Source organism: Plectropomus leopardus, chromosome 7 (genome assembly GCF_008729295.1).
Source record: "Plectropomus leopardus isolate mb chromosome 7, YSFRI_Pleo_2.0, whole genome shotgun sequence".
Classification (NCBI taxonomy): domain Eukaryota; kingdom Metazoa; phylum Chordata; class Actinopteri; order Perciformes; family Serranidae; genus Plectropomus; species Plectropomus leopardus.
Genome location: NC_056469.1, coordinates 11,615,095 through 11,639,731, shown reverse-complemented (window position 1 = coordinate 11,639,731; position 24,637 = coordinate 11,615,095). Strand labels below are relative to the sequence as shown.

At 41.0% G+C, this 24,637-nt stretch overlaps 1 protein-coding gene across 1 annotated transcript; it reads left to right on the top strand.

The window, feature by feature from the left end:
* Nucleotides 1–16,724: 16,724 nt before the first annotated feature.
* On the top strand, nt 16,725–21,832 carry klhl38b (kelch-like family member 38b). The gene is made up of 5 exons (XM_042490430.1): nt 16,725–17,114; nt 18,253–19,473; nt 19,579–19,720; nt 19,809–19,914; nt 20,786–21,832. The coding sequence occupies exons 2-5, from the start codon at nt 18,254–18,256 to the stop codon at nt 21,073–21,075; spliced, it is 1,758 nt and encodes a 585-aa protein (XP_042346364.1). The 5' UTR covers nt 16,725–17,114; nt 18,253; the 3' UTR covers nt 21,076–21,832.
* Nucleotides 21,833–24,637: the final 2,805 nt, after the last annotated feature.

Sequence of the window (24,637 nt, the reverse complement as noted above, 5' to 3'; positions counted from 1 at the left end):
TGTGTAAAAAAAATGTAAATGGATCTTTTGATATATTTTGCTGTTGTTTATTGCAGTCACCTATGACTGCATCATCAACAATTATCTCTGTTTTCTTATTCTTTGTTCACCATGGAGGCATGCAGGAAAAACAAAACTTCCTTCACGAATTCAGCGTAACACAGAGTGGGATATACAGTACAAATGGTCATTTGGGTTGTGAAGTATTCCTTTGATTTCATATCAAACACAATGTGGTGTGAGTGACTACACGTCCCAATTTGTGTAAAACTTCTATATGCTGTAGATTGAATGCAGGCATATGCCTATCTTGAGAAGCTCCACAACCAGAGAACCTGGTCCCCTGCCACAGTATTAGGAAGTCATATATGGAAAGAAAATCTTCAGAACACTGAGCATTTATTTGGCAGCTTTTGCCACAAAAACATTTCAGGAACTGTGTTTTGTGCTATTGTTCCACATGCCATTGACTCCTGAATGAAGGTATTATGTACACCAGAGTTCACACGAAGTTTGCAGGAGAGATTATGGAGGAGCCAGAGAGCTGCAGTGCACAAGGTTATGAACTAATTCCTCAGCAACAGTGAGCCAGATGAGCATTATTGATGCTACGTAGGACAGAAGACAATATGTGCGTGTATTTGCATTCATGCAGCACATGACTGTGGAGTCACGGTATCTGTAAAGTAGGTGCGCATGTACACGTATGTGTTTATCCCTGCAAAGTAGTTTCCTCCAGACTCAGCTTTCCACATTCCAACAGCGTCCTCCTCCTCCTGCGCTCTCTATATATCATTTCGGCAGCTGATACATTGTGCAAGTCTATGAATATGTTGACTTTCAAAACAGTTACAATATGTCTTGTAAGGTGTTGATTTGTGGATTGAGCCTTGGAATAAAACTATTTATTGTACTGATAAAATATTGATTTGACAAAGTAGCAAAAAAAAACAAAACAAAACAAAACATACTTTATACACTCTGCTTGTAAACACAACAATAGGATCTATTTTTAAAAAGCAAAAATCAGCCCTGGAATTACTTTCATTTATTTATGTGAAAGACAGAGATCTTTCACACCAGAGCACTAATAACGCACTGAGGTGTTGCACCATCGCTGGGAGAAAAACCCCGGGGCAGGCTTATGCCCAGGATTTCTATGGAGATCTCCAGTGGGTGATTTGCATCGCCCCCTCTAGGCACTTTCATCCTGACCCGGCAGCACTGTGCACGTGGCGGAACGGAGGCCAGTGCTGTTGCCTGGACAACTGATCGCAGGATTACAGGTTGGGAGAGAGAGCGAGCGAGAGGGAGGGAGAAACAGAGGGAGAGTCAGTAAGTGTTTGTTTCACTGGTTCTCAATGTTGGTCCTGCTGGTTTTTCATTTCGGCCAACTAATGAAGGACTGCTTTAGGCCTGGGACACAAAGACAATGCAATTAACAGGCTGGTTGGAGAGAAATGCTCTGTGGAGCACTGATGTGGGCTGGAATTGGAAACCAGTGGTTTAAATAGGCTTTCGGTGAGACTGTTTTCTTACTGAGCATATATGTTGCTTTAGTTAGTTTCACAGTCTTAAACCTGTATCGCTAAACACCATATTGTAACCAGAGTTCACTGGTTTGTTCGTTTTGTATTCAGTGTTATCAGATTTGGCTGTTTCCTCCCAGAGCTTCTTTTCATTTAACTAAGTGGTTAAAAGCTACATCCTGATCCTCTCCTCTGAGTAGTATGATTGAAATTGAAAGGACAATGAGTTCAGCAGCCTCAGCTCAACAGGCAATTACTGAAAACTGATGACCATCAAAATCAAATGTCATTTCAGGTCATTATAACTAGATTTTAACTTTCCCCCCTATTGATATTATTATTCAGTCACAGCTCTGTGATGAAACACTTGTGAACACAAGTGAAAATATTTTATATTTGAAGCAACAAGCGGCTTTCATTTTGTGTTGATGTGATTTTGGCAACCCCTGTAGACAAAAGCGGTAGTGTTTACCAGAATGAAGACTGCATTTCCCATTAGCACCACCACTGCATGTTATAAAGATCTTGATCCAGCTATCATGTGCATTTGTTTCGGAAAGGAAGACACGGCTAATTTTTAATACTTTTTCTTTTTTAACAGCTGTCTGCGGGATGCATAGCAAGGAGGTAAATTTTCCATTTGTGGCTATTTAAGAGATTCATAAAAGTAATATGACAACGCTGAAAGAAAGTAAACTTTGTTTTTGAACTGTGTGCTACACCTAGGTAACACGTAAGCCAATAATACATTTAGATATTTTATACTAGGTCCATAGCAGGATCGGTTTTGAATCCTTTCAATCCTGCGATTCTTTCCATCTGTTGAAAGACGACCAGGGCTGCCTCCTGTTTTTACCCATACTCTATCCCTTACAGCCTTTTTTGTTCTTCAGTTAATTCTTTTCTTTTTCTCTTTGCTTATCCAGCTCCAGTGTCAGGCATAACCACAAATAACAACATGAAAAACAACATTTTCTTCCTTTCAACTTGCTATTGTACTATTCACTGTGAAACTTAAGGTCTGTGTGCTGTAAAATGCTCTGTCTGATTTTGAAGAGAATCGGACCTGGGGACAGGTTACTGATATTCTCGTTTGCTTATCGAGATCTAATAGAGCCATCCATAATTGATTTGATTGTTGAGATTCATAACCAATTTAAAAACTCCTTGAAGCTATTTTAATAAATAATTATTTTTTATTATTGGGTTTTCTGTTCACCTGAAGTTAAGCTAACTAAACAGGAGACTGAAAATGTATCCGAGTACTGTGTTTTCTTTTTCTTCTTGCACTCATAACTCACTCATCTTGCACTGGGCTTCTTCTTAGATCAAATTATATGGACAAAAAAAAAACCTTGCAAGAAAGAAAACAACTGCTTTAATGAAGAGTTGACAAGTGCAAAACTCCAACTGGGCCCTTTGTGTTTGTGTTTGGCAAACATTCTCCGCATTTGCTCTCTAACTCAATGCGTACCATTAAGTAAAATCACATAGATTGGAGTTTGCTTGGATACTTGGACCGCACACATTTGTATTACAACCTCCACAACTGACAGCACAAGTCTCCCTGAAAACACACGTATGAAGACGAGAGAAGATGTGGGAATACATATATGAACTGTAAAACTATGGTCTTCCTCACTCTGAATAACCTCCCCTCAAATCCAGTAAGAAGCCTCTCCTCATCTCTGTTGGACTCTGTTTCCATGTAGACCAGGCCACTGAACAACGGGATATGGTGCACTCAAATCTATTGCCTTCAGGGCAAAGAAAAGTTTCTCCTGCTGCTGCATATTAACGCATAGCTATTTTCTGTGAGTGTGGCACGTCTTTATTCAATATCAGGGGCTCCGCAGAGACATGTTCAGCTTTAGGCTGGCAGCAGTGCGGTGAGGGTGTGAGTTGCAATCTGACTGACTGATCGTTTTTAATAATGCTCACCCCCGTGCTCACATTTGCTCATATTTAACTGGGGAGATGTTAGAGTGGACCAGTGTTGCTCTGTTTTTCTATTAACCTGAAAGAAGGACAATGGTCATAATTTGTGGCAACAACGGGGACGCCCTCCTCCTCCACTGTCTACATGACTTGTTAAATGAAATGCTCCAGCCACTTGTGGTCACCCACACAGGAGGGAGAACCCAACAGCACCTGAGCATGTAGTATTGTTTGTGTCAAGGACTTACCCTACTATCTTTAGTACATATAAGCTGAAAAAAATGATGAACCCACTTTGCTAAAGGAGTGTGATGCATAAGTCAAATATTTAACAAAGAAAAAACTGTGGGTCATACATAACCAGATTACCATTCTGCACCTGTATGCGTAATCACAGGACTTTTCTACCCTTACTAGGAACTGGATCTCAGACTTGGGCAGAAAATGTTCCTTTCAAATTAGTCTCCTGGTTTCCTGTGCTGCAAGCATGTAGCCCAAAGTGTCAAACACTGCTGGATCAGCAATGCACCGCTCCACCCCCAGCTACCCATCTGTACACCGGGAGATGAACAAACTATTTCATTCTTGTGTACCTGAGTGTTGTCCAATCAGATCTACAGACCGAAGCATTTTTACCTGTTCTAATTAACAGCAATCAGAGATGAGGCAAATATCCTGCTGTCACAGAGAGGGGGAAGACCTGATGGTCCCTCAAGTGGAGATAAAGGTGCACATGTACGCTGAAATGTCAGCAGAAGTTGTTGTTTGTAGTTTGGCATTGTTCGCAAACGTTCCATTAAAGACCAAATCTTTTGGGTAAAAAAAATTAAATGAATCACTTCCATAAACAATTTGTTCATTTGTTTTGACAGAACGCGCAGGGTACCACTGAGTGAATGATTGCATGCTCAGGGATTCATTGACTGAATGTACTACACAGTGAGCCCTTAGTGTTTGACAGTCGCTGAGACGCTAACCCGCCCCCTCCCTCTCCCTCCAACTCATGTCTTGAAGTCTCAAAGTAGGAAGTGGTTCCAAATATTTTATTTAACAATTAGGCACTGAGAAAATATATTGTGCTCATAGGGTGGGACTTCAGCTTTCAGTTTGCAAATTATATGTTTATTTAACTACATTCTCCGTTCTCAGTTCACTAGTTACAGAGCTGAACTGAACATTCTGCCGTGTTTCAGTTTAGTGAGTGCTGAACGATTTGGAAAATTAATCTTTTGAAAGAAACATTTTAATAAAGTGATTCTAGTAATTCAGGGCACAGACAAGAACTTCTTTGCCCATAATTAGATATGTGAAGAAGAAAAATAAGAGTATTTCAAATCCTACTTTCTTTCTCGCATCTGCCCACAGACTGTGTTCATGCACTGTTGGTGCGTGTTCCTACAAAAAGTAATGCACCAAATTTGTATATAACCCGTTCAATCATGAGCCAGTAATTCGTGCATAACCCACATTATTGGGAAGGCTGCAATCACCGGACCAGTGTGCTGAAGGGAATAAAGAAGGAAGTAGTCTGTGTAAAACAGCACATTGGCTGGTGGATTGGTCACAAAACAAAGGACACAGGACAAGAGAGACACCAGTGTTTAGCAATGTGTGAAACCAAGTCAATGCTTTATCATTTTAAGAGATGTCATCCCAATGTCTCTTTTCCTAAACTCAACCACAGTAACTTTAGTGCCTAAACCTGTCTTACTTTATTTTACGGTAAGTGCGTAACATGAGTTGTGGAGTGCCAGTTCGTTAGAAATCATACAAACCACTGTGTGATGATACGTTGCCACACCCCTGGCAAATTTTTGTGAGGTTACAAATGTGTATAGGTGGATCTTCCACCTCTGAGTTTGAAACAGTGTGGGAAGAGGGGGGGTTTCAGCTTAACTATTTGACAAGAAGGTGTTTTTTTATACTGATGTGTTAAGGTTTGCTCACTATGTTTTTGCTGAGAATAACTCTCTCTCTAGCTATGACACTGCCTTAACTTCACCATTTATGATGGTAGGTAGAATAGTTAGCCAAAATTTCTGTCAACTAAAGACTCAACTGTCAGGTTTTTATTGAGCTCTCTGAAGGTCTATTATATTGCTCCGCTGGTTTTAAAGTATGCAACATATTTGCACAGATTCCTGGTTCGACAGCCTCCTCAAAGGAATTTGAAGAGGTTTGCCTTCTTCTTTGTGGAAAAGATAAACTCTTATATTCTTCTTATGAGTCCTCCTGTTGACTCAAACATTGGCTTCCCCCGCTTCTGTCCAGGTTCAGCCACCTGTCTCCCACATCTTATTGACACGGTTAACTGCATGAAAATCTTTCGCCCTGCGGATGTTTTGATAAGTCATTATTTAGAAGACGCATTGGCCCAAGCCTGTATATGATTATTGAGCTCTCCTTCCTCTGATTCTGTATCTTGATATTTTAGGCACGCAGGTGTTCATCAATTTTTTAAAGAAACCAAAACCTGGACTAACAGCTTCACAACAACTACAGACCCATCTCCCATTCTTTAAAAGTCTTACAAAGTCTTTACCTGTATTAAAATAGTGTATTTAAATATTAAAATCAGGCGCTGTTGGCTCAGAGTCAGGGGTTCAGCACACTTAAACTTGTAATTTTCTTTCACATGTGATCACCAAGTATTCATCTCTCCATCCAGTCTTAAAGGCCGCATATTCTAGTTGATAAATGTGACGGGGTTCTTTATATCTAATGCCTAAGTGCAAAAATATAAGATTCTATGTTGTTTCGTGTTCCCATTTTTTAGTAAAACTTTATTTATGCTTTACTTTTCATTTGGGAAGTCTCACTGAGATCAAAATCTCTTTGACAAGAGACAAAGACATTCACACACACACACACACACACACACACACTTCTAAATATCTCAGTCACATAACAAAATTGATCTGGTCGTGATTCCTTAATTTGTAAAAATAAGATCCAGTCTGTCGGGTCATGGCACTTCCTCCATGCCTTTGTGACAAACTGGTTAGATTACTGTAATGCTCTCATTTACATTCAGTATGTCAGTCTTCAATAAATTACCTCCAGCTTGTTCAGATCTCTGCTGCCAGACATCTAACAAAAATGCTCTTCTCACATCAGCGAGTTTGAGCCTCATTACACTCAGTCTGAGTCAGTTTGGGAATCTTTTTTTAGTTTTAATTACCTATGCACAGCACAGTCCCAGAGAAGAATGCTGAACTTTAAAAAAAAAAAAAAAAATGATGCTACTCTTTACTATGTCTACAGCCATCTCACCAATATCTCCCAACTTAACATAAAGGAACAGTGTTTAAGATTTACTGGCATCTGGCGGTGAGGATTGTAGATAGCAACCTCCGAAACATCTGCTTAGAATTCCTTTAGGCTGTTTTTACTGGAAGCCAAATTATCTGCAGAGGTCTCTTCCTCTCCGAAACAAAGCAGGTGATTAAATTCAGTTTTTTAAAAAAAGAATAAAGTGGTTCCATGTAACAAATCAGTGTTCCTCTGACAATGTTCAGCTCGTCGCAGAGGGGCCGTTAGCCTAGCACCTGCTATTGAGCGCTCACTTTCTTTCTCTGATAACATCAGATCCAGATGGTCAGGTTTGTACTGAAATTATGTTAAGAGGTCTCCTTCTCTTCAAAACAAACTGACCCGGTGATTAAAAACACTAAATAAAGCAGTTTTGCATTAAAAATCAGCTGACTATGGTGGCAGAAGAGAAAACGCCTGTATGAGGACCTGCTCGCGATGTAGATATCAACGGCTCATTCTAAGGTGACGACAACACAACAATTCTTATTTTCAGGTGACTATACATTAATGGAAATATACTTACAATATTATATTGCTTTTCTACAAATATACGCCCCTAAATCCTGCACACTGGACCTTTTACTCTCAGGACATGCAAGCCTTTGCACATGGTAGGCCTCCCATTTATTGTGTCCAGCATGTATTTTTCTAAACATTGCCATAAAATCAATGTGTTTTATTTTTTAGCCCTTTCATTTTTTTTTTTTTTTTTTTTTAGCAATCTGTGTTCTTTTTTTCCTCCTTTTGTGAAGCCCTTTGTAGAACACTGCTTTTGAAAATGCTGTGTAAACAAATACATGTGTAGTATACAAGTTTACAATAGTTTATTTTTAACACATTTCTAGGAGACAGGGCTGTTTGCAGTCTTGCACAGGCTGTTCTTTAAAGTAAAAGAAGTACAGAAATTGTCTTAGCAACCCACAGGCAAAGAATTGTGACACTGTATAAGAGTTTAAACTTAAACTATAAACCTCTTAAATGTGATGCTGAGCAACACATTTAAACAGTGTTCCTTTTGTCTGAAATGCATTTGAAAAGCCTACTTCCGTTTAGTGGCTGAAAGGGACTAAACAGCAGTGCAAACATGTTAGTTATGTCATCACATCTTTGTCAACATCAGGCCTCTTTCCCACAGAGGCTGAAGGTCAGGGCTGACTCAATATGTTGAAGAAAATAAAAGCAAAACTCAGAGTGTTATTGAAAACTAGCATTCAACTTAGTGCAAACAATTTGACTCAGATGTTTTTTTTTTTTCTTTTAAAGAATTAAATAAATAGCCATCATCTATGTCTATCCAGAGTAACCCGGATTCTCAGTCCTCAATTACACACTCAGAGGTCAGAAGGAAATGGACCAGAATGCTTATGGGACCAGACTGCAAATGTGGGTCCAGTGATACAGCTCACTGAGCTGACTGAACCCAGAGAAACAAACTTGAGAGCAGCTCCTGAGGCCAAGGACACTGACACTGAACATAAACACAACAGTGTTAAAGGGGGTCTTTGTTTGAATTGTTTTTTATCCTAATAAACACTGTGTCTGCCATTATCAAATGTTAAGAATGGTGTTTGGATGCTGAAATGAAGCCAGTGCAGCAATTCCAGGAAAAAGATACAAGTCTTACACAAGAGATTCAGGCCTAAAGAGTGCTTTCACAAAAAGGAGGCATGCTTCATTCATTGGAATGCTTGTTTCAAATAGTCTTATATCAGTGTTTAGATAATTAGCTTCTGATGTTCCTTTTAAGCGAATCCATACACAGGCACCAAATGGGTCTGGTTTGACAAAACACTGTCATCTCAGACAAGGTCAGAACAGTCATCATGCCCAAGCTGCATTATCTGCTACTAAAGTACATTCCATTAACCTGGACGGTGTTTAGAAATGTGTGGGAGGGTGATGGGGGGAGCAGTGTGGGGAGTGCGAGAGGAATGAGGGAGGAGAGGAGCAGTGTAACAGGTTTCCAGGAGGACATAGGGAGGCATAGCAGAAGAGGAGCGTGCTGTAAGTTCAAGAATGATAACGTTGTGAAGCCAAGAAGAACCTGAAGGAAAAGACTGATGATATGAGGGGGTGAGGAGGAGTTCAGCATAATGAGAGGAGCTCAGTGAAAGCATACATTGTAGGCCTGAGATAAAGAGCTTTGCATTAAAGCTGGGGTAGGCAGTTTAATTTTGGCTTCATTGGGCAAAAATCCTGTAATAAAATTTGAGCACATTGTAATTAAAGAGGACCTCTGCACCTACTCCTGGCTCTGTTTACAAGCTTTAGAAAATATATAGTGTTACGAGACACACAATCAAAGTACACTTCAGAGAGGGCGTTCCATTTGGCTGTTCGACAAATGCAGATGTGCTGTTATGTCCCTTCAGTGAAAGCCTGATTCATTGACAGAGGATCCTGCAGAAAGGCTGATACTCTAGCATTTGAAACAATTGCCTACACTGCAAATAAACCCGCGAAAAGGAAAACAGACTTATCAAAAAGAGAGTTTAAAAGAGAGTCTGACAATAAATGCAACAAAACACGGATCAATATCAGCAAGGTGTTTCAGAGATGGACAGAAAATGCTGCTAATACTTTAGCTTTCTGCTAAATGGAGCTCAGGACTCGAAGGTGTCACTTCAAGTTTATATTTATGTAGTTAACGTTATAGTTACAAGAGCCTCAAATCACAGTGTGTCCTTTGCCTCACTCTGTGCCACTACAGACCACCTCATCGGTAGGAGAATGGGCAGCAGCTCAGTCAGCAGCCGCAGCAACTCGAATCCAGCCAGCACAAATCCCAGACCCCAGACTGGACAGCCTGGATCAGCAAGCTTTCAGCTGCTGTTACACAGGTTTGACCCGGTGCTGCTGCTGGCCACCAGCTCACTGTGCCACCTGCTGCTGGGAGGTTTGTGTTGGCTGAATTCGAACTACTACATCAGCTGCCCAAAGGTCCATCTCCCAAGCTACTGCTCGCTCTCCTCCAAGGGAAGCGGACCACATCTCCTGGAAGCGAGGTGAAGGGACAGTGTGGTGGCTAATGTTAGCTTGCTAATTTTTGTCTCATTCGTGGGCTGATAAACAGAAAGAGCCAGGCAAGGAGAGGCTGAGAGAATGAGCTGCGTGCAATTGTACACTGAAATAAGAATAGAAAATACATGAATTAATGTACTGGAAACACTGGGTTACTGTACGAAGCACACACATATGCCTGTGGTTGTCTGAGGGGCTTAGGAAAGAGAGTAGAGAGCTACAGGAGGAGGGTATATTTGGAGCTTCTGCCTTTTTTTTTCTTTTCCAAATTTCTGCCTAATACAGCTTTCATATGGTATTTTTTTGACAAACAGTTAAGTTCTAAATGAGAAAGCAATGCTTGCCCTGAGGGGTTCATAAGCAAGACTCTTAATCCCCAAACTACTCAGCAGCCAACAGACCAAATTGCAGTTGCACTGTGCAGCCTCCAGGTGTGAATGTACATTCTGTGAGTGTGGACAGTATGTTTCCTAAAATGAACACATTAAAAGAAACTTCCCCAGATAAGTAATGGTCCTTATTCAGAGTTCAGAGAGTGCCAACCACCTACAAGCGGGTAACGGTGACATCACACTTTGTCATCATTCAGGGACCATTCAGCAACATCTTGAAATATGATAATCTCCTCTGCTATTGTCAGTCATGGCAGTCAAACTGAGTCAAGCCAAACTAGCACTTTGGAAAATTGGGAAAGGGCTACATTAACCACTCCCCTTTCTGCTCTGTGTTGGGTCTCCACCAACTGTTTAGAAGAATATTCTGGTTTATTAGCCACTGCTGCACTATGTTGACTTGCTAGTTGCTAACTCTTGTCTGTCAGCTGTTTGGTGCTAGGAAAAATATGCACAGTTGGTTTTTAGAGGTTTTTTTTGTTCTATTTTGCTAAAAAAAAAACAACTATTGCATGATGTGATTAGAAACAACATGTGAGTGAATCACAACAGTAAAGTTGGGGGCTATAAAACTGAAACAATGAGCTTAAAGGCACTAAAACACAACACAACTCTAACAGTAAAAGGACGATAAGGGTGACAATCCTTTGAAGGGTCGTCACCACTAGCTTAATCCCCTTCATATTAGACATATTTATTTGATCACTGTCAAAATGACGTAGGAGCAGCTTTTGAAAAAAAAAGCCCTGGTCAAACCTCAACACTGATGATAAAGAAGGGAATTCTTCTTTTCAGACAGAAACTTGTTACCACTTTTGAAGGGACGGGTGCTATTTGTTTGTGCTCTACAAACACCTTTTATTTACCTTTCAAAATAGTGTACTTGAAAAAGACTGGCAGAAAACAGCATGTTTACCATCTATTTGAAACTCAAAGCCAGACCTAAAGAAAATAAAAAATACCATAACGTAGGGTATGATAACATCAGTATAGAGTCTCAACCAAACCCCCTATAGGAATGTTGCATTTTTGATAGGCGGTCTGCTCAATGGCAGACCATGCTTTTCATGTCTTTGTGAATTATTCTTTTGTGAGGGACTCATGGACTCACTGACCCTTGCTGAACCTTAAAACCACTCATTTGCTTTGTTTTGAAACCTGACATTTTCACTGCCTGTCCCTACTTCCACCTCTCCCTCTGTGTCCATCTGTTTCTCTGTCTGTCTGCCTCACGGCCAGAATACAGAGGGCCAAGACGGTCATAGAGGCCTTCAAAGACATCTGAGTAATTTCACCTCCAGAAACCCCGCAAAAGTGTTCTTTCTCTTCATCCCCTTACGATAAATTTTCTCTCTTCCTCTCCCTCCCTCTGTAGTGCTTTCCTCTCTCTGTGTCTGTCTATTCATCTCCTCTGCCTTTGTATTTCTGCCGTGTTTCATGGCCTCTTTCTTTCCCTCTATATTTCTATCTCACTCAGTTGTTCCCTTTACTCCCCTTCCCTTACTCACCCTCTCTTTTCTGAACCTCGGGTACACCTGGCTGGCTGCTGAGGGCTGACACTTTAAAGACATTGGCTTCAGCTTCTGCTGCTGGTAGAATATCAATATCTGCCGCGCACGCGTGCGCGCGCGTGCGCACACACACACACACACACACACACACACACACACACACACACACACACACACACACACACACACAGACTTGCACACACACTCACCCCTCCCTCCTACACATGTAGCAATGTAAAGCACACATAAAGGCACACATATCTCCACAAATGCCCCCCGACCCTTCTAGAGCAGACATAAAGGGAGGCTGTTTCTGCCATGTTGCACAGCAGCGGCGACTGAATGGCCGCCGTACTGTCAAGAGAGGAACCTCTGGAGAGCTACGTTGGAGGACACAATAAGTAAACACAAAGCAGCCCCCCCCTCCCTTTATCTCCACATTTTTTGTTGCTACAAAGCATTTTTTTTCTTCCCACTAACATGTCCTGCATGTGTTGGTTACATCAGAAGAATTTTAAGCAGCTAACTGTAAGCCCTTTAAGACCTCATCCCTGCATGGGCATGTGTGAATGTACAGAAACACACACACACACACACACGCCTTCCCACCACAAACCACCCAAATCAGCTCTCACTCTCTCTCTTTGTCTCTGCAGGCTACTCCTCAAACCTCCCTCTCTCTTTGTTGATTTACGCGTGGACGTCTCTCCATCAAAGCCAGATTACTGCTCTCACTGTTGCCTGGCATGGATCTCTTTGCACTTGGGAGTAATACCCCACGGCGGATTGACTCAAGAGGTTATCACATGATTCTCACTCGGTTTCAGTTGTTTTGGTTATCTGCGTCTGAGTAAATGGCCATTTTAAATTTCACACCATAAGTGCAGTGTTTGTAGCAGTCAAAACAGGTTGAAGGTATCTGTCTGGATTAATAGTATCATTTTCTTTCTGTGTAATTTTAGACAATATTCTGTCCTGCTGGCCTAAAAATAGCTAAAATAACAGGGAAACAATTCTCATCTCACCAGTTTATGCATCTGTTGTGTTTACAGACTGACTGTGAGTTTAGCCTTGATAGCTTCTTGGAAAGTCACAAGGGACAAAGTCGGCTTTCTCACTGCTCTGTAATTTGCATAACGTTGGCCTGACACCTAGTGGATACAATAGCATTGGTCCAAAAGGGGTATCAGCAAGATGCTAAAAATTTGGTTTCTCATCTCCATTTGTTATCTTGCAATGTGAAATGAGAGTTAACTCTCAGAGTTAACAGGTATCTTTCTTAAAGGGGTGTCTGTGCACTTAACTCCTACAAATGAAAGGTCAATTGTGTAGGATTTAGGGGCATCTATTGACAGAAATGGTATGTTCAGAACTACGTTTACATTACTTTACAAAAACATAAAAATAGGAATTTTTGTGTTTTTGTTCCCTTAGAATAAGCTGTTTATATCTACACATGGAGGGGTTCCTCTTCCACAGAGTCTGCCATGCTTTTCCACAGAAGCCCAGAACAGACAAACCATACACTGGCTCTGGATAGGGTCATTCACATTTCATATTTTCACGACGGCCACTGTGCTTCTCCTACACGCTTGGCGCAAGGGAGAAGTTTCGTTTCTGCAACCTCATCACTAGATGCCACTAAATCCTACACACTTGACTTTTAGGTGCAGTATAATGGTCCATCCACATCTTGAGGGTTTTACAAATGGGATAAACTGTACATGTTCAGTCAAGTTCATGCCAATCGTCCAGGTCATTTAACGCTTAAAGATGGTTTTGAACACCTGAGCCAGAGCCATGTCATCTCCGAGTCAGCAGAACAACAGAACAACTCCCAATAACCACCCATACATGACTGTAAATGAAAAATCAACACTTAGAAACTGTTAATTAAACTGTAGCCTACTAAAGAAAATGCCATGTAATCTAAAAGTTATGGTCCTTCACGTTTTCATCATAATAAAGCAACTTTTTGATGCTAATCATGGCTGCTATAATCATTAGATGTGTTTACATTCATCACTTTCCTTTCATGGTATGTTGAATTGTCAGTGGCGGAGTTTGCCATTTCTGAGCTGGATTCAAATGGTGCCCAAATGCACAAGAGATTCACATGAAACTATGTCTGCATGTACTGGACGAAAATGAAAAGACAGTGGCCAGTGCATTAGCACACAACACAGCATTTGTGCACATGATGGCACAATCTGAAAGAGCAGCGCATGAAGTCGCGGTCATTTTGAAGAGTTTTGTATAATTACTGTGACACGCAAGCTGCGTGGGCTGCTCATCTTCTTCTGCTGTATTTCTAACATAATAGCTCTTTAAACAGTGTTTCCTCCTGGCCCTGGTGATGAACAAATGTGTTATTTTGTACCAAACTCTTGAAATTGTATTATGATGACATTCTTAACATTACCACCAGTAACCACAGGTGTCGCCAAATCAACCAGAACTGAAAACTATTCGGCTTTACTAGGACCTGACCTAATGGGGCCATATATGCCTCAAGTCTTCATAAAGCTTTATATTGACCTTGTGTAACTTTTAACAGTCCACTCCCATTGGCAATGTGAGAATCAGTGGCACAAATCACAAGCTTGGCTAGTCTTATTTGACTCTGCTGTGGAAGCGAGGCTTGTTTGGGCTGTAAATTTCAGCAAACTTAGTGAAGTGCACAACCACTGACCGCAGGGCCACGTAAGTTATCTAAACAGACACTACAAAGTGACAAACCACTATTCTTCAGACCAAGCCTCAGATTTATCATAAAACAACAGGAAAGGGATTCTGGAAGAAACATACAATTTAGGGATAGAAAAAAGCACCCTATAGGCTCAGTCAAACAACAAAGAACAATTTTTGAGTGATTTTAAGGCTGGGTAAAGTTCTGGCGACTATGGTCTAAAAACACGCAATTTTCTGCAGGAAACCTTCTTGATTTTTAACTCCACTCCGATGGGATGTGGAATAGCACTAAGCAGCAAGGACATAAAGGGTTTCATTCACGTTCACACTGTGTTAATAACAAAGGCCTAAACTAAGCAAACAGGGATGAAAGGCAATCATTACCTGGGCTTGTATAGGGATGAGTGCTCCCCTTTCTCCCTATTTTTATCCAAAGATGTTTTCTTTATTCCATCTCAGAACTATTAAAATTATTTCAATACTACTCACATTTGCATGGTTAGAAAAAAAAACAAGGACTCCATATGCAAAACAAAACATGACCTGCAGCTGCATCGAGTGCAATCAAATGAAGTCAAGTACAGAAGAGAAAACAGACTTGCGGTGAACTCGCTGTCCATGTTGCTTTCAAATAGTCTTTTATTTGACCAAGGAGAGCTGTCTGCCCTTCACACACACACACACACACAGACACACACAGACACACAATACTAATCAGCGAGATCTAAATCCCCTGGGTATAGGCTCTATTAGACCATGTGCTTATGAGAAGATAATCATTTGGTGATATGAAGACACAGTACCGGGTGGTGGGTGGCAACAGTGATGCTGCTGCATGAAAATGCTCTGCTGCACACTGTGCACCAAGGCCTTAACTTTTAATATAAGTTGTTGCCTAAAGGCAGACAGTAATGAGTCCTTTTTGTCAAGGTGAAGGAACAGAGATAGCAGGAAAAGTGCTTAACTTTAAAGGATGCGATCACAGCTTTGACTACGACAGCGGGGGTTATAAAATGATACTGATGTCCTCGGGGCAAACAAGTTAAGCCTTTGCCCTTGACTGAACAGATCGATGAGATAGTTTTGATGTCAACATCACGCAAAAAGGGCAGATATTCATTTTGGCAATTGGTTGTATGATACATTAAGGGTTGATCTGCAAGTAAAAACAACAACTTATAATCTTACAATTTAGCTGAATTCTCTAGTATGTGTTTTCCTTTGAAACAAACCCTTGACCACACTCTAAAACATGTCAAGGGGTTAGACGAGGAACTAGTTTTCCACATTTGCCAAAGCTGACATTTTGTATACACAAACACTAGATGGTGCTGTTTAGTTTTGACTGACTGCTACATCATTGCTGGTCTCATGCTGTAACATGTGGGTATGTTGTGACCTCACTTTGTAACTTAACATGTATGTTTTTAGTCAGTCTTTGAATATAGTTAATTTTTTTGCCATTTTTATTCTTCTCCTGCATGTCAGTTTTAGAGTATTAATAAATGCATTTGCTGCAGTGTAGCCCACAAACAACAAAATTACAAACTGTCCACATAATAGAGTGGTAAGCACAAGCAGTTTATGTCTAGGCTTGTGTTTGGTTGTGCAATCCACATGGAATTGCAGTGTAGTTGTCGTCCAAGCTCAAGCAGCTATTTATGTCTGATTTGCCAGGCTCTGTAAACAAGCCTAAGTACAAGAAAAACATGTCACATCTCTCATCTGTGACAACTGAAAAAGCACTCTAATTTAGTTGTTTTTATGTTGCCTCATGTATGAAACACACCAGCGAGCTTTGATTATTCTCCAGCTTTAAGGAACAGGAACCTTGTGGGAGGCACTTCCATAAAGTGACTAAGCTCGATCTGTTTCAGGGAGCGTGAAACAAATGAAACAGAAATGAGCTAAACAAGTACAAAGATAGGAAATGCAAGCATCTGTTGTTGATATAGAGTTAAATAAGCTTATTTCTTTATGTTAAAGCATGCATACCATCTGTAAAAAGAAGCCAAAAACATTAAGCAATGCATAACAATGCCATAGTGAAACTCATTTTCCCCCAATAAACTGAGCTCATGGTGACTTATTATGCCAACAGTTATAGTATGTTTTCATGTAGTTGCTATCTGTGTTTATTTTGCTTCTACAGTAACATAATCCTGTTTTTGTATCTCTGTTTTCAACAGTGTGAGCAGCCAACAAAATGGGTGTTATCAAGTATCAGAGCTGTTTTTACTGCTCCAATCACATGGCAGACAGACATAGCGATGATGGAGTGAATAGGAATGTCAGTTATAGAGAAGAAAGGAGAGATCAGACCAGGGGAAGTACAGGGGAGAGTGTATAATATTAGAAGAAGAGGGAGGAAGGAATGAGAGAAATAGGAGAGACAGAGATTAAGCTAGGGAGTCTGACATATACTGAGAAAACGCTCTAATGTGTCACATGTAAGTCTGCTGCCGTGTTGCTGAAGAGAGGCTCTATTTTTAGGGGAGGAATGTACACAGAGGCCTCGTGGAAAGAGACCATAACAAACAAACAGTACGCAGCACGCTCCTACAAAGAGACAGCCCCCTTTAGAACATACAGTCACACAGCATCAACACGAGAGCAAAGAGGAAGAAAGTACAGGAAAATGTCAAGACATCAGATTTTCTGCTGAGGTCTTGCTTCAAGAACAGAGAAACACCTATAAAGAGACAGCAGAGGAACAGGTAAGAGATGTGTCTCAGAAAGACTTCATGAGCTACTGGGAGCATTGGACTTTTTTTGTCCATTATGTGATATTGGCATGAAGTACATGAAGTATAACTTTAAAGTGTGTAGCAGCTTCTTTTAAATCTTGTATTGTGTTGCTTTAAATGTAGAATATATTGATTTGTGTTATTTTGCACATCTTGCTCTCATATATATAATGCATGCGAAATATGGTGGAAAAAAACTGCAGTCACATTCATCCAGTTTAAAAGCCAAAATGAAAAGACACATTTTCAAAGCTCCAAGTAAAACACAATAACTCAACATAATCACTAATCACTCTATGACAACAACTGACAATCCTGCAGAAGAAATATTTGTACAGGTGCTTCTGGAGTCTACTTAGACAACCAGTCGCCAACATAATCAGATAGGTGTTCTGTTGGCTCTGTCTGCAAAGGAGCGCAGCAGCGCTGAATTGGACCCATGTGCCTGGAGGCAACAAGCTAAAGCCATATAACAAAGTTAATGTTATAGTTATGAGTGATACTGGTTTAAAAATTACTTGCAGGTTGTGGTTTAGAGGAAAGTTTACCAAGACTATCTGCAGGTTAAATTTTGGATACATGGACTGTGTTGAATCTGATTTCACTCTATGGCAGTGTGTCAATGTGTTTGTTTCACTGCACTTATGATCTTGGTAAATTCTGGGGATTTTAATCAGTACATGCAACACTCAATTGAGATTACAGTTGTGACCTTTGGTTTTTTTTTTCTTTTTCTTTTTTTCTGCATTAAATCTAAACTAAAACTAAAAGCGAATCCGGTTTAGCTGCACAATGAGAAAGTTTGTGGCCGCCATGTTGGAAATAGTCTACTGTGTACAAAGTGCAGCCCACTGGCCAAACCATTTTTCTCCTCGGTCAGCAGCAGACTCAATAGGTCTGATTAATTGTTTTCATTCACATGAGGTTAGTCCACTAGTAATGCTACAAGGCAGTAGAGTAGGCAGATAAGTATGACTTTTTTCACAGATTGATCAATTTAGCCCTGTGCGAATATAGTGACAATTTAGGAAAACCCACCAACTACAGCTTTAAAAGAAGCCTGAAAACCAACTGATCTGACAATAATAAATAAGGTTTCGTCCCACAGCATGGACCAACCAGCAGTCATGATCTTCCACTACAAAGACAGGGAGCAATCCTCCAACCTGCTGCTGCAGCTCAACAGACTGAGACACGAGAAAGTGCTGACCGATGTGTTACTGTGTTCTGATAACACAGAAATCCCATGCCACCGTAACGTCCTGGTTTCCAGCAGCCCCTACTTCAGAGCCATGTTCTGCAACAACTTCATTGAGACACAGCAGACCAAGATTAACTTGAAGGGTGTCACATCAGCAACTCTGAGCAGAATTATTGATTATGTTTACACAGGACTGATTAGTATCACCATGGATATTGTGCTGCCTCTCATGCAGGCAGCTTCCATGTTGCAATATGGCCGCCTTTTTGAGGCCTGCTCAAGCTTCCTTCAGGGGCAACTGAGCCCTGACAACTGTTTGAGCATGATGAGACTCTCTGAGATCATGCACTGTATCAGTTTGAGAGACAAAGCAAAGGAAATGGCCATGAGGAGCTTCTCCGATGTGTCAGCATCTGAGGATCTGTGTGAGCTCTCCCTGCCGGAACTCATGGGATACCTGGAGGATGACGGCCTTTGTGCTGAGGAGGAGCAGGTCTTTGAGAGTCTTGTTGCTTGGATTCACCATGATCCTTTATCCAGACGTGGTGCCATCAGTGACCTTTTCAAGAAAGTTCGCCTTCGCTACATCCATCCCACCTACCTCTTCCAATTCATAGCCAACGACCCTCTGATTCAGTCCTCCACCCTCTGCACCGAACTCATAGAATCTGTGAGACGCCTGATGTTTTCTGTCAGCACAAAATGCAATGATGACATGGCAGTTGACTTAAAACCTCTCTGGGTTGCACCGAGGCGCTACTCCTGCCACGACATGTTGGTGGTGATAGGAGGCAGGAAGAACAATGAGCAGACCTCAAGGGAGGCCCTCGTCTTTGACGAGAAGAGTGAGAAGTGGCAGCGGCTCGCCAAGCTGCCCATTCGTCTGTACAAAGCCTCATACGTCACCCTTCACAGTGTGCTGTACGTTATTGGAGGCCTGACTACAAACACAAAGCACAGCCAAGTCAGCACAACCGTCTACACGCTCTCCCTCAAGACCAACCAGTGGCGGACGGCAGAGCCCATGCTGGAGCCACGCTTTGCCCACCAAAGTATCTCCTACCTCCACTTCATCTTTGTCCTGGGTGGCATTGGCCCTGACAGACGACTGACAGGCAGTGTGGAGAGGTAAGGCGGACCATATTTTTCTTAAGAAATTCTGTTGGTAATAACTGACAACATATTCAGCATAAAACAAATGTGACAAATAATATCTCTTAATCATGTTATCAGGTACAACAGTATGTTCAACCAATGGGAGTCAATGTCGCCCATGCCTGAGGCTGTGCTGCACCCTGCAGTGGCTGCTACTAACCAGAGGATCTATGTGTTTGGAGGAGAGGATGCCAAGCAGAACCCAGTTAGAATAATACAGGTAAGACACAAAGTCAACTTTTATGTTTTCATTTGTTTGCAGCTTCATCGATTTATCTGCCTATTCCCATTCTTTCACCCCCCCGCAGGTGTATCATATTGCCAGGAACCTGTGGTCGAAGATGGAGAACAGAACAGTGAAGAATGTGTCTGCTCCTGCTGCCACTGTGGATGACAAAATCTACATAATTGGAGGTAGATAATAGCAATGATAAGGGCTTATCATGGAGGGATAACTGAACAAGCCTACTGGGCCCAGGGGCCCAAAGTGTCACAAAGCCCACCTTTGCCTTCACGAGCAAAATTTCATTCAAATGAACACATAGGAAGAGACTCAAAAAGACAACAAAGACATGCTAAGGAACTGCAAACACTGGCACATTTATAGAAATGTTGATTGATGTGTACTGTCCTTATAAATAAAAAAAATGAAATGAAAGAGAGACAAAATAACTACCAAAAAGTGGCAAAACAAGAGGCACAAAATTACCTCAAAGAGCCACAAAATGCCTAAAAACACAGACAGAATTACCATAACGAGACACAAAATGAGTACAAAGACAAACACAATAATTACATAATGGGACATAAAAAACACACAGAGACACAAAATGACCAAAAAAAGATACAAAATTACCTGAAAAAACAGACAAAATTACCACAGTCACAACAAACAACAAAGACACACAAATATCTATGAAAAGGGGCAAAACAACCAAAATGAGACACAAAATGACTACAGCCAAACAAAAGAGAAGCAAAATCACATTAAAGTCTGTGTGTATGTTTCCACTCTTATCTAGGAGAGGCTGTGGAGCCTTTCACATGTCTTGCCCAGGGGCCCAATGTCTCAAAATCTGCCCATAGGGCAAATAATACATTTTTTATGTTTAAAATGTATACACATCACACCTTTAATCCAGCTAAGAAAGGAGAATGGAGTCTTAAAAAGAGGACCATATTAACTTTGCCACAAATCATTTTTTCCCTGATGTGAAATAAATCACATCATTCTGCTTGAGCCACACGTGCTGCCCCTCTCAAATGAATGTCTCCCTTGTCACAGGATACACCAGGAGAATGATTGCATACGACACCAAGGCCAACCGGTTTATCAAGTGTGCCAACCTGAAGGAGCGGAGGATGCACCACTCCGCCACTGTTCTCAACAATAAAGTCTATGTCACTGGTGGACGTCACATCAACGGCCATGATATCATCGAGGACACGGACAATTTTGAATGCTATGATCCAAAGACAGACACTTGGACATCTAAGGGGACTCTGCCGTATAAACTGTTTGACCATGGCTCGCTGACACTGACTCATGTCTCACAGACGTGGGCAAAATCATAGCTGAGGTCGGATTTCATTTTGTAGCAGATCTGCACTATTCCTAATTGAGTGTTGGACTTGTTTAAAAGTCTTTCACACATTAAGCATACCTCAAGTAATTAAAAAATATATATACTTCACATATATATGTTTTTTTAAATGCCTGAGTCATTTTTTTTTACCTTGAAATGTACATTTCTATGTCCAATGTCTTTTCTATGCTTTTAACAGCCAAATTGATAACAAGCTGTCCTGAGGCACAGCCCCTTCTCAACCTGTCTGACTCCACAAAAGGGTGAAAGTGCTATTTTCAGCCTGCACTAAATCATAAGATTTCACTTGTCATGTGTAAATCCTGGGGCTGTGTACTGTTTGGTGCAAGTCAAAGCTGTGCTCAGCTGTTAGGTCTGAACCTGCCGCTGTGTCTGGTGAACTGCTAGATCATTGTCTGTTACTGAAATGTAAAATTATGATTAAAGTATTGTGATGAAATTGTTACCAAATATTTCATGCGGTGGTGAAATCAAAGTACAAGCACAAGAATTTGTTCAAAATGTAGCTTTAGAAAAAACCTTTGATATTGTTTTTAGTTTTTGTAATGTTTTTGTTTTTTACTGCTGTTTTTTTTTTACCATTTCCTAGTATGATATAATGTACAACATATCATACATGGGTACTGTTTGCTGAAACAACTGACTTTGCTACATGATTCTGTTGCTAAAAGAATAGCCTCAAGTTCTGTATTTAGTAAGATTAAATTTTACCTTTTAAATAAAGTTTTCTCATGTTTTTGTACTGTTTTTTTTTGTTGTTTTGTGTTAACTTACTGAGTTTTCACAATAAAAATTCAATCCATACATGTGGCCTTTCTCCATCTCTCAGAGCAGTATGTCTTCAGAGTCAGTTGACAGAGAACGCAATCTGAGCAGCACATGTGTCCAGTGTGTGCCATCATGTGTCTGTTTGACCCCGCTTACACTCCTGTCCACACAGGACCCTCACATGTCCAGGCAGGTTCCTGCCATTGACACACTGGGTGAAATATAGAAATGTATCATTTTACAAATAACAGCTTTAAATATTATCCAGAGATTAAGTAAAAATGTCTTTGCTCCACCTGTTGCAGGTGAAATTAAAGCCAGGGGGCCCCAAAAGGTCTCAGCAGGCTAAAATGAATGTGTATATTTCTGCTCTGACAGAAAGCACGTGGTGACAGACATCGAAGCCAGATTTTACTGCCTGATTACCTAGCAAGACAGTTGAACACCATTTTGTGTGTTTTGAAGTGTAAATTAAATCACCAGAGGCAAAAAGCTATTGTTAGGCTATACAGGAACTACATCGCGGTCGCATGTATTAAACGTCAAAACTACAAACACTGTAAAAACACGTTAAAGCGCGATCGAAAAATATTAGAAACAGATAAATGTACAAGTTTGAGCGCAAGTCTGTCAAGGTGTAAAGGCGGACAAGTGGGTTTCATGAGTTTCTGTGCCCGCTGTGATGACGTCTAACGTCCCCGACAAACACTGTAGTCCCAATTAGCCACTTGTTAGCAACCGCCTTTTTTAAGATGAGTAAAACCTTAAAAGTTCAAAAATCGGGTTTAAGCAGACATATTTAATGTTGCAGAACAAAACATCTAAATATCTTAAGCCTATGTTAACCACAGACTTTATTTAGAGCATTTTACCGAAAACCCACAGACTTTTGGATGAGGGAACCGGGAGTGCTAAGAGGTTAACAGACTTCCGCATTTTAGGACTCATTACTTCACTACTCTATGGCTGAATACTGCGCAGTAGCAATATCTGCGTTGGGGGAGTTCCCACCAAAACACTGAGCAATCGCGAATAGTTGCATTGAATGTGAACGCACGGATCGGCTGTCACAGCTGTCAATCATGGTGTAAAAATCCCCCTTTTGTATAATTTCATAACTCATGAAAACCGAACTTATCATAAAAACTTACTACCTTCAGGGTCAGAAACCATCTTTGGGAAAAATTTATTTGGCCTGTACTTTGAGTTTTTAGTTTGGCCTAAGTCCCACTCACTAACATGAAGGGGCGGGCTTTCTGACCTATACTGCAGTCAGACACCAGTGGGTGATCAAGACTGAAAAGTTACACTTTGCGGGAGCTGCCATGTTGTCCATCTTTATATACAGTCTATGGTCTGGCCACGCGTGCATGTTATTGTATGTGAGTCCCTGTGTGCGTATGCCACTGGCTAGCTAATCACTGCCTCTCTACCCGGCGCCCCAATGTCACTTCCTGCTGATATCGGGTGCTATGTTCCAAAAGCTTTGTGGAAGCATAGCACCCACTGCAAACTGCTCACACCATTAGCTGCTAACTGCAGTCTCCGACAGCTGCATGTTGAAAGCCGTGTACAGAAAACCTCTTCACAGATATGCTCTGAATATGTTATTGATATTGAGCTCTTTAATGTCAATATGAAAAGATGCACGAAATTCAGATATTTTAGTTGGCTGAAGAAACGATCAGCAGCAGCTGAAGAGATTACATAATTTCATTCATCAATGACGTTCAGAGACCAGTGTCAGCTGTTTCATGTGGAGTAAACATAATGTGATCAGGAGGTATTACATAGGACTCTGTGTGCATTTCTTTGAAACCAGAGGTCACTGGGTCAGATGCTTCAGCCACTCACTGCCAGCGAATAGAGTCTAGGGGACAGCGGGTGGAGCGGGTGAGAAAAGGGGGGGGGCCTGGAAAAACTATAGGTGATCTGATGTTATTTTGAGAAACAAACAAGAGGATGAATGTTACACCACGTGAGGCATGTGGTCCTGCCAGTTGCCACGCAAGCTGGCAGATGTGAGAGGCGACTAGAGAGGGCAAGAAACTGATGAGCAGGGTTTCACAACAGAGAATTTGAGCGAGTGATGAAACTCATCCAGGAGGGGCAGCAACAGGTGTGTGTGTGTGTGTGTGTGTGTGTGTGTGTGTGTGTGTGTGTGTGTGTGTGTGTGTGTTTGTGTGACTGTGTGTGCATGTGAGTGTGTGTGTATTTGTGATTAAGGTTTTTGGAGGGTCGAGTCGGACAGCTGTCCCGTCTGGTCACAACATCACAACAAAAACAAGGATCATTGACAGAGGAGAGGGAGGGAGGGAAATGATTCACCACTAACCTTTTAAAACTTTCTAATTTAATGCCTCATGCATCTATGTGCCCTAGAAATACTGACATAAATGGGATATATATATTGGAAACTGCACATGTACTGACATGTATACAGCAGGTATAATATTTGCAATGTTCACCATTTTAGTTTACCTCGTAAGCATGCATTTGCTACTTAAACCTCCAGGGCTGAAAAATGCAGCCAACACATGTGCCAGAAACTGCAGTTCTTTGAATGGCCACTGGAAGCTGGCTCCAGAAGCTAGTAAATCCCCATACACCCCCATATTAATAGCACAAATATACATGTTTACAGCCTGGTACAAAAATTATTTTGGTCTCTGTAGCTAATTTCCCCCTTCATGACAACTGTACCTCGAGAGATTTTTTTACATAACTCACTCGTTTATATTTTATTAGTGCTTATTTAAAAT

Bases quoted from the DNA above. Each gene is read 5' to 3' on its own strand.
- klhl38b (XM_042490430.1), top strand. From the start codon at position 18,254: ATGGACCAACCAGCAGTCATGATCTTCCACTACAAAGACAGGGAGCAA. The intron at 19,474-19,578 runs GTAAGGCGGACC...TCATGTTATCAG, and splicing joins CTGACAGGCAGTGTGGAGAG to GTACAACAGTATGTTCAACC. The intron at 19,915-20,785 runs GTAGATAATAGC...CCCTTGTCACAG, and splicing joins CAAAATCTACATAATTGGAG to GATACACCAGGAGAATGATT.